This window comes from Nematolebias whitei, chromosome 19 (assembly GCF_014905685.2).
Source record: "Nematolebias whitei isolate Nwh7 chromosome 19, NemWhi1, whole genome shotgun sequence".
NCBI classification, from domain to species: domain Eukaryota; kingdom Metazoa; phylum Chordata; class Actinopteri; order Cyprinodontiformes; family Rivulidae; genus Nematolebias; species Nematolebias whitei.
The window spans coordinates 31146376-31156910 of record NC_056516.1 but is presented as its reverse complement, the minus strand read 5'-3'; the positions used below and the strand labels follow the sequence as shown (position 1 = coordinate 31156910).

The following is a 10535-nucleotide window of genomic DNA, read 5'->3' as shown; positions in this document are numbered from 1 at the left end:
CAATCAAAAGGGATGTTCTCCCAGTGAAAAGGGATCCTGCTTGACACATAGGTGAAAACATGTCAGAAAGTGACGACCCCTAAAAGACTGTGCAATCAAAGATCTTCCCATTTGCCATTTATGCACAACTACAGATTAAAATATGTTATTTTATGAATCATATGAGAGTGAAGGACTGCATCATGAAGGACACCACTCACCCAGCACACACACTTTTGCCCCGCTCCCCTCAGGAAGGAGGTTAAGGTGTATTAAGTGAGGAACAGCTTCTATCCATAGGTTGTTAGACTCATGAATCTCTAACCAGGAAAATCAATGTGAAAAATCACATCATGTTGCTGCTGATCTGTTTCCTGTTGCTGCTGATCTGTTTCCTGTTGCTGTGTTCATTCATGCTCATCTGCTCACACAGACTCATGTTCGTGCTGCTGTTCGGTGTATTGTGTTTATTGTTTTTATGCTATTAGTGCTTAGCATATTTTTAGCTGATGTTTTTTCCTTAGTTCATATCTTAGATCTTATTACTGTTTTTCTTTTACATTTTATTGATGGATGTAACTGGGACCCTGTGTACATAATTTCGTTAATGACAATAAAGAATCTCTGAATCTGAAAGACAAAAACAACTCACCCTCTTTGGAGTAACTTTATTCTTGACCAAACAGGACTTTTCCAGGTTCTGATAGCCGCCAATCACTTCAATTTCCTCCACAGTTGGGTACTTCTTCTTCACTGGTTCGTCTACAGCGGGGCTCGTTTGCTGTGATGGGCCCTTTTTGGACCCCACTACCGTTGGCCGTGACGTGGAGGCTATTATTCCCCCAGCGGCGGTCTTTTTGGGGGTAACTGTGATGGTGGCGCCTCTCTTCACATGGCCCCCTGAAGCACTCCTGATGGTGAAGAGTTTCGGCGAAGCGCTGGGTGATGGGGAGATGCTGGGGGAGTTGGCTGGAGAGGGTGAGCTTGGGGAAGAGGCCGGAGTCGGAGCGCAGTTTGTGGGTTTCAGCGAGTTGTCTGGAGAGCGGCTCCTGACAAATGACGGGGGGACGGTGATAGTTTGCTTGAGCGGAGATGGTGGTGAACAGGCACCCTGAGGAGACTCTTTGAGGTTCAGTTCTGGTGATTTCTGCTCCTCCTTCTTGTGCGTTAAAACTCCTTTCAGGCTTTGCTGCCCTTTGGTTTCTCTATCTTTTGAAGAAGTGTTTGCACATGACTTCTGACTTTCCTGCTCTTTCAGCTGAAACTGTTCAATCTGCCGCTGGACTCCACAGATGTTGTCAGCTGTCAGCGTTTTACTGTCCCCCTGCTGCGAGTTTGAAACAAGTGGCTTCACTTTAACAAGGTGCAGCGACGACGATACGTCTACGGTCCTGTCCCTCAGACACAACGCTGATCTTGAACCCACGTTGTTCAGGTTGTAGATCCGACTCATGGCTGCCAGGGAGCTGGGAAGAGGCGGTGAAGAGGAGAGAGATTGTGTAGAATTGATTGCTGTTGTGTAGTTTCCCACCTCCTCTTCTGAGAGCTCCTTTTCTTCCTCCTCCTCCTCTTCTGTGCTCTCGTATCGACCCCTGTGGCACCCCAGATGCTCTGCTACATGTTTCTGGGGGTTGTCTTCATCCTCGGATATCTGTGAGCTATCAGAGATAACTTCAGAGGCAGCAGAGGCGAGCTCGCCTGTCACTTCCTCTCCGCTGTCGTCTTGTGAGTGTGGGACAGAAACAGGAAGTTGAGGGTAACTTTTCAACACATCGACTTCCTGTCTGACGTCGCATTCAGTCGTAGATGTCTGCTCTGCTGCCTCTTCCTGTCCCATCTCTGCTTCGATCGGCCTCGCCTGCGCATGAGCCGCAGCTTCCCATTCCTTTTCGATTTGACTTCCGCTTTGCTCACACCTGTCCTCACCTGTCTGAGCATCACGGACCTCTGCAGCTTCGCTCTCATCGCCATCCTGGGCCTCCCTTTGCATCCGCTTCTCCAGCTCCCTCTGTCGGATTTTCTCTCGCAGGGACTCGATGCGGCTCAAAGGTTTTCCGATCCTCCAGCTGTCCCTCCTTTCCACCTTCTGCCCTCCTTCGCAGCCAAGTCCATCGCTGCTTTGACACTCACTCTTTTTCGTCTCCGACACATCTTCGGCGACGTAAAACACAGACCTGGGGATTTGAATCTCGAGTGGACCTTGAGGGATTCCAGTGGGCGCGATCCTTCTTGGGGATCTTGGGGTTACGTCGTGAATCAGGCTCCCCGTTTGTGCCTCCTGTTGGCTCTCGTTTTTCATTTCAGGTGCAGCCTTGTAAACTCTTTCTCCTCTCTCGTTCATGTAAACAGTCGTGTCTCCTAGTTTTTCTATTTTGCTTATAAGATTCTCAGTTTGTTGGGACAAAACAGACTGTGTTACGTAGGGTCCTTGTGGTCCTGTACCACTCCACTCTGGTCCTCTTTGGTGGACTCGATCTGTGACCGTGCAGAGAAAACTGGAGCACTCGGTACAAGCAGAATCCTGTCTGTACTGAGCGTCTCTGGGACCGAGCAGCTCTCCCGATGCGACATCGCAACCATCAGGAAGGGTTTTCCATTCATCTTCTCTCAGAGCTTTGTCACCAACTTGTGCCTCAGTCTGTCCTACTGTCTCCGAATCTTTTTCCAAACTCTTCTCCCTCGTGAGTCGCCTCACCCCCCTGTCAGCTCTTGCTCTTCCATCCTGCCTGATTGGCACTCTCCTTGCAAACGATATTCCCTCCGTGTTTTTAACCGAAGCCACAGTGAATCCTCTGTCTCCATCTGCATCTCCTACTTTCTCTGCAGCCGAGTCAACTTTCTTAAATTCACTCCTGTGTTTTTTCCACATTTCCACCTCTTTTTTATGCATCACTCCTCCCACATCCTCCTCCATTTTAACATCTCTCTGTTTTCCGAAGCGCTCTTTATCAAAAAGTTGTGCGTATCCCATTCTGATCTGCGCTGTACCCGTTACGTCTACCCACTGTGCCACGCTTCTCTCTGAATGAACCCTCTCGTGACTTCTTTCATCACCATTCTCGACAGCTCCAATGACTCGATCCGAGAAGCTGAACGAACGTTTCGGGACGCCTTTCAGCGCCACGTTCTTTCCGTCACTCTTTCTCTGTTCAGATTGTTCATCTTGATCTTCTGAGTATTTTCTCCATCCTGGTTGGAGGAAATTATCTGAGCTTTTGGATCGAGATGGGGGCTTCGGGTGTTGCCCGAATTTACTCAGCAGCTGACTGACCCTTCCACCCCTTTCAACAAACACACAGTCGTCTGACATGTCCTTCGTGTTGTCTTTATTAATAACCGTCGCCTGGCCCCAGGGTCTTTCCTTCTCCTTTTCTCTCAGCCAGGACATGTCCGACCTTAGCTGCCTGCCTAAACTCTCCATGCTGCTCTTCATTTCCCCATCCTCTCTGCCCTTTCCTCCTTGAGTCCTCTCATCAGGACCAGCTAAAGGCTTTATGATCAGAACTTCAGAGGCTCGGATTTCAGTGACGCTCCCTCCTCCAGCCAGGATCTCCCTCAGGTCCATCTTCATCCTACTTTTCCCCTGCTGGTCCTCTTCTTGGACCCCTCTCTGTTCGTCGCATCCTCCTCTGTCCTGTTCGATGATGATGATGTTGTCAGCCCGGATGGTCCGAAGACAAGGACCAGAGGGGGGGAGGATCTCTTTGTCCTGCTCTCTCGCTGCATCTTTAACAGACTCTTTCTGCTGTTTCTTCTCTTTTTCAGGTCCCTCTCGATTGTTTTCTCTTTCTCTTCCCAGACTTCGATCCCTGCTCTTTTCTTTATCCCATCCCTGACTTAAATCCCTAAACCTCTCTATTTTCAGCTCTACATCTCGTCCTCTCGCCGTCTCCACATCTTGCACCAGACTCGGTTTCTCCTTAACTTCCAGCTCATTTGTGATTTCTGCCTCCCTGCCTTTTCGCCACGCACTTTGCGTGCGGATAAATGGGTTTTCATGGACTGGAACTATGGTTTCCACGGACACCTGACTTACAGGTTTGGGCTCAGCATCCAGCCACTGCCCCGGATCTGGACTCAGAGATGGGTCACTTCCCAGATTGACCGTAATGGAGCTGTCAGTGTCACTCAGAGCATCAGAAGGAGATCTGAGGTCAACTGGCTGTGGGCTGATGTCTTTCTCTCTCTCCCTGTCCCCAACATTTTCCTGCTTGGCCTTCCGTCTCTGAATGATCCCTCGCTTCCATGCAGGCATGCTGGCTAACTTCTCCTCCTCCTCTTTCTCTCTCCTCTCCCTCTGCTTCTCCTCTCGCCTCTTTCTCTCCAGAAGAAGCTGTTTCCATTCTGGCAGGGAGGAGACAGACATAACACAAAAAATGGTGCACCTCTTTGGATGAAATGGTCAAGAGTTTTCTCCACAGAGCATCCAGGAACTGTCTGGGGGAAGAAAAAAAAAGAACTAAAAGAATCAAATAGAACCGATTCAAAGTGTTATTTTAAAGGGTTTAAGAAAGTCAAGTATGCAGATTATTTTTTTTAAACAAAACTATTTTACATTTGTCTTTAAACCAATTTAAAGAACATTAAAGCAAAGCATAGCCTACCAGCAGATCCAGCTCGACTTTACATCTCCACTTGTGCGTAATGCGCTCCTCCTCCTCCACACGGAAACAATCCCTCCAGCCCAGAGCCGTAAAATAAACAAATATTACAGGAATCCTGGGGGGTTAAGATGCCCTATGTTCCAGGTAAATCACCCAAAGACCTGATTCTGCATGAAAAGCTTGAAAACGCCTCCGTCCTCGTCGTGGTTTGAATTATTTCCAGCTCCAGGACTGGAGGCGGTAATCCGATAATTACATTCAATTCCGTCAGGAGAGTTAGTGGCACACAACATATTGTGGGACCTAAGAAAAGGCGTTTAAAGAGCACAGCCGTCTGCCCGGCTCCTGACCCCCCCTCCGCACATCTCCACGTCCAGCAGGGCTGATTGGAGAGGAGGAGGAAGAGGAGGAGGTGCGGCTAAAAGCGTGCCAAAGCGCAAAGCTGCAGCCTGAGAGCGCATGATCACTGGCACGGATTTAAATGCTTTAATTAGTCTTTATCAATCTCATTTCTACCACTATCATCAAACCTTCATTGTCACCAACAGCTGAAGGGTGTGGGTGGATTATTCAGAAAGATTTTAAAGTAGAAAAATCAACTTTTCTTTGTAGAGAAATAGAAAATGTCAAGAGTGGCTGCTATAATTTGATGTTAAAGCTCATTAATAAATAAGAAGTTGTCAAAAAACTCCAAGTGAAATAACATTTTAAGGATTTCTATCCAAAGTTTTTTACCTTTGAAAACAGCCAAAGTTACTGAAAAAAGGTGAAACTAACATTACCATCTAGAAGTTTTGCAAAAGTTGCACGTTTTGAATGCTTGAACGTCTCCTCGGCTCTACGCTCGTCCCATTCTGCCACATTTACTGTATGTACAGGTCTCATGTTGGTCAACATGACTCACCTGGTTCCAGGGACTTTGTTTACATTCAGTGCATACCTGCATTTTAGAATTGCGTATCAGCATATCTGGGAAATGACTGGAGTAAACGCTTTCAAACTGCACCCCTTTATGAGCACTTTTATGCTAAATGCAACAAGTATAAAGATAATAAACAATAAGTAACCCACAAAATGTTACTTAAAATTCATAATCAGCTCTGCACAGCGTTTGGACGTAAAGATTACTGTTGTGTTTGTGGCTGTTTTGTGCTGAAAGATCCAAGATTTTAACATTTTCTTCCAAATTCTCTTTATCTAATATGTTTATTTTTAATTATTACAACAGTTTATACACATCGGGTCGTTCTTTTAGAAATTCAGAGCCTGCTCAGTTAGCACGTCTTCATACGTCCTCTCTGGTTGATGAAACTTTGTGTTGGGAAAAACTGAAAAACGGTATCTCGGTGCAGGAATACAGCTGTAGTTTGTGGTGCTGTCGTTCTGTAGAGTCGCATATTTATTCATATTCAGTGCGGCCTCAGGGAGCAGAGGTCACAAGGGTTCAGGACTTCAGGTCGACGGTCCAGGAAAAACGGAATGTGGTGAAGAGATGACGAGAAAGTGGGATGAACAGCCGTCAACAAGAGGCTTTATCAGCTGAAATGAAAGAGACGACTGAAAGATTGTTTATACAATTCATATCTTTAATGATAGAGAAACTGCATTTCCTGCAAAAATGCAGCGTGAATGCTTATTGCAGAAGAACTTACTGAGAAACAGCTGAAATTAGCTAAAAAAAAAAACTGCTGAAATGTAGCTGAAATTGAAAAACAAGCTTAAATAATCTGAAATTAGCAGAAATAGGAAAGTAGCTATAAGAAATTATACAAAAAAATAAATAAACAGCTGAAAAGTAGCAAAAACAACAGGAAGAAGCTTAAGTTCTCAGAAGGAAGTCGAGAGAGCTCATTTATTGCTGAATCAAGCTGAAGAAAGTTGAAGTTATTGCAAAAAAAATCTGGAATTAGATGAAAAAGCTAAAATTAGCATAAAACGCGTAGTAGTTGAAATAACTGAAACTAGGAGAAATAAGCTGAAAGGAACATAACAAGCTGAAATTAAAATAATAATTTAATTAGGCTGAAAGTAGCAGAAATTAGTACAAAAAATAATTTATCAGAAAACAGCTGAAATTAGCAACAAACCAAAAAAATGCTAGAAAGCTATCTGAAAAGGTAGAACAAGCTTAAATTAGCAGAAGAAAGCAGAAAGAACATGTTTGTCCGGTTAGGCTGAAAGAAGATGAGCACAAAAAAAAGTAGAAATTATCTGAAAAAACCTGAAATGAAAAAAAAACTGCTGAAAAGTATTTGTAGCTAAAGAAGCTGAAAAAAGCTGAAATTAACAGAAAGAAGTTTAGAGAGCACATTCTTGCTGAATTAGGTTGATAAATGTTGAACAGAGTGGAGGAAAAAAGTGGAATTAGCCAAAAAAGCAAAAATTAGCATAAAACAGCTAAATAGTAGCTGCATTAGGAGAAAAAGCTGAAACTTGCAGAAATAAGCTGAAAGGAGCATAACAAGTTGAAATTAGCAGAAAGAAGTTAGAAGAAGCATAAAAATGTTCTAGTTGGCAGAAATAATCTAAAAGGATCACAAAACAGCTGAAATTAGCTGAAAAAAAAAAGTTAAAATTTGCACAAGGAACCAGAACAAAACGTGAAAGGAGCAGTAAAAGGTTGTAAACACATCTAAAGATCTGAAGGATGTAAAATGAGCTCAATTCATTTTCTACGAGGAAAAAAAAATGAAAAGACTAAATATTTCAAACAGCTAAAGTTGCACCAAAATCAAAAGTCATAGCACCCTTCTCCTGAATGAGCTGAACGTTTGTTGAAACAGCACAAAAATTGTGGAACGAACAAGACGCTGCAAAAAGTACAGAAGAAAAGTGGATCACAGAGTGAATGCTTCATGAACATTAAGTTCAGCTTTTAAAACGACCACAGGGCTGTCAAGTTTTACTGAGCAGGCACTGCTGGAGTTATCAAAGTTAAAGTTTGCACAAAATTCTTTGTTTATCCGAGCAGAACAAGGCTCTGACCCAGTTCCTAAAAAGAAAACAAGCACGATAAGAGAAAATTTACAACAACAAAAAAAGGCATTTAAATAAAAAAAAATACAGAAACTTGTGTTAGTGGTTACATTGAAGTTTCATGGCAGATGAGGAAAATCAACATGAACCTGATATAAAACTGTACAATGCTGTGAGATGAAAATTATATTGTGGAAAAACACTGGTCAGCCTGAGGCTATTGTAAAATATTATCCCAGTTTTTACAGCTGCAACTCCTACAAACTTACAAAAAATACCGTCATGAGACCATAAATACATTAGTTTCTTTCTTTAAACCAAGCAGAGACACAGACAGAGATATCAATAAGGCCCTTTGTGTAAGAGTAATAAACACCCTCAGTGTTTCTTATAATGTAACAGTTTAGAAAAAAATACTCTGGAATAAAAATAAAAAATCAGAGCAAAGAAAAACTGGGTTACCGTACTTTCCATCGTACACGTCGCACCGCCGTCTAAGTCACATCAGTCCAAAAATATGTCTAATAAAGTGGAAAAAACATACGTCGCATCTATTATGCGTCACCGCTGACAACGTGGAAATGTGGGCCGGTGTTGTGCCAAAAATCGATAGGCCGCCAAATGGCAGCCGCGGGAGGACTTTAACAAGAATTTAACAAGATTAACGTTTAAAAACAATTATTTGTTTGCTCGACTTTATAGTAAAGGTGTGTCTCTGTTGAATTTTCCTTAATAAATTCACTTTAACGGTCTAATCAGCTGCATTTCGCCTGGGCGACGCAGCAAAATGCAGCTGATTTGATGTTTGCTCCAGGAGTTCCAGAGCAAGACGAAGGTGGCTCTGTATGGCAAGACAAGTGTCTCGTTAATAGCCACTTTTCCCTATTAGTGAGCCACTTGGCTTGCCTTAAAAGTTGAGCGCCCTCTAGTGGCTGAAAATGGTAGTGTTCAATATTTACCATGTCAGAATGAATGAAATCGTCAGATCTCAGCCAAACACTGGTTTATAAATATGGGGGGGAAAAAAACGTATATTTGTCACTTTGGTGTATAAGTTGCAGGACTTGCAAATTTATGCAAAATGGTGCGACTTATACAATGAAAATTATGGTACTTAAAAAGTTTTCTTTCATTCTGTGTAAAAACTCCCTTTAAAAATCATCAGAACAGAATTAAAACGTTATTTTCTGACACGTCTACTTCTGAGCAGCAGGTTATTTGCTTCCAAAACTAAATCCTCAGTGACTGCAACTGCAGATTATCAGACCGTTTGCTCTGAATCAGCACCTTCACGCTCCCGTCACTCCTCCACGTTGTTTACGTCGCTCTGGCCAGATGTGGCGCCGGAGAAGAGCTGCACCTTGCTTTTAAACCGCACGCAGAGGTAGGCCAAATCCTGTTTGTCCAGAGTGTGCGCCAGGGCCACGTAGGTGGACAGGACCCCCGCCAGCAGGAGCCTGTCCAGGGACAAGGTCGGCAGGAGCCACAGGATGACGACCAGCTCCAGGTACACCGGGTGGCGGAAGTGGGACAGGAGGCGCTGAGCGGGCGGCGACAGGTCAGATAAAGGGTCCCCTAAACTCAGACACCCGTAGTACACCTGAGAGAAGAAAGGTTCGATCATTTAGATATTTTTCTGACACCTAACGGGGCCGACTTATGTCTGTCTTTGTAAAAGAATTTTAAAAATTAATCAGATATTCGTACTTCTGAGAATAAAGCCATGCCACAGTTTGTCCCACCTGCTTGATGCCCACTAGCTCAGGATAATCGAAGATCATGAGGCTGCTGCAGATGACCGCCCAGCACAGGAAGTGAAGCGAAAAGCAAATCAGAGGGAACCAGATGCTCCAGGGTGCGTGACGCACCGACCACAAACAGGGGGCACCGGTCACGGGCTGCCAGTAACGCATTAAGACCTGACACCAGAAAGGAAAAGATGCACGTTTTAACAGAATGCACGAGATTTTTAAGTGAAACTAAACTTTATAGACTAATAATAACTGTAACTCCTGAAGAGTTACTCACATTTTGTAGTGCTTGTACGGCAATAAATTAGTACAAAAGCACTGAGAAAAAGAGACTAATGATTAATATACTTGCAAAGTAACATGTAAGGACTACAAAATGCATCAAAAACTGGTAAGAAATGCAAAAATTAGAGCAAAGGGACTAAAACAAATACACATTTTCAGAGTGTGATGGTGTACCTGCAGGGCGAGCGCAGTCGTGAAGCAGTACGCGGTTCTGTTCAGGACTCCAAGCACGGACTGCAGCACCTGTTTGACGGGGGACCGGGCCAGGACACTGTGTTGTGCAGTGAAGAGACCCAGCAGACCCAGATCCACAACGAGAGACCAGAGGACGGAGCTGTCCCTCAGGGCCACGGACCAGGGCGTGGAGTCTTAGTACACACAAATGAGGAAGAAGATAAAAAATATTAATATTTAAATGTTTGCATGCCTAAATCATATTTGCAAAACACTTTATTAAGAAATATCTATTATTATACCTATTATATTATTATCTATTAAAAACACACTGGTTAGATACAGCAGGACCGCAGAGACTTATGGGTAATGTCAAGTACATTAATTAATTAATTATTGTCATTACAATATGACATCAATTGAATATATGTGGAGGGAAAAATATAAAACTAATAGAACTCTTATAATTAGTGGCTCAAATCTAGGAATGAAATGACAGCTGCAGTTAAAATAAAAAATAAAATAAATGAAAAATATACAAAATGTGTTTAAGTGTTAAGCAACTTTTTGTTTGTGGTTGTAATGATGTCCGAGACAGACGACACCCTCTAGAAGTAACAGCTATAAAAGATAAATATTTTCTCAACTACATATTTAAACTATAAAAGTAAAAAGAGTTTTTTAAAAATGAGCCGCCCAACGTGGGGCTCGAACCCACGACCCTGAGATTAAGAGTCTCATGCTCTACCGACTGAGCTAGCCGGGC

At 43.3% G+C, this 10535-nt stretch overlaps 1 protein-coding gene and 1 non-coding gene across 2 annotated transcripts in view; both read right to left on the bottom strand.

The window, feature by feature from the left end:
• Nucleotides 1-8848: 8848 nt before the first annotated feature.
• nrm (nurim) overlaps nucleotides 8849-10535 on the bottom strand; it is a 15977-nt gene continuing 14290 nt past the window's right edge. Inside the window, exons 2-4 of the mRNA XM_037692997.1 lie at nucleotides 9770-9963; nucleotides 9302-9478; nucleotides 8849-9159 (exon numbers count right to left, since the gene is read on the bottom strand). Of these exons, the coding sequence (XP_037548925.1) occupies nucleotides 8860-9159; nucleotides 9302-9478; nucleotides 9770-9963 (671 nt within the window). The 3' untranslated portion in view covers nucleotides 8849-8859. The remainder of the gene's footprint in view (nucleotides 9160-9301; nucleotides 9479-9769; nucleotides 9964-10535) is intronic.
• trnak-cuu lies at nucleotides 10463-10535 on the bottom strand. The gene has a single exon. It is a non-coding gene; the product is annotated as a tRNA-Lys (tRNA).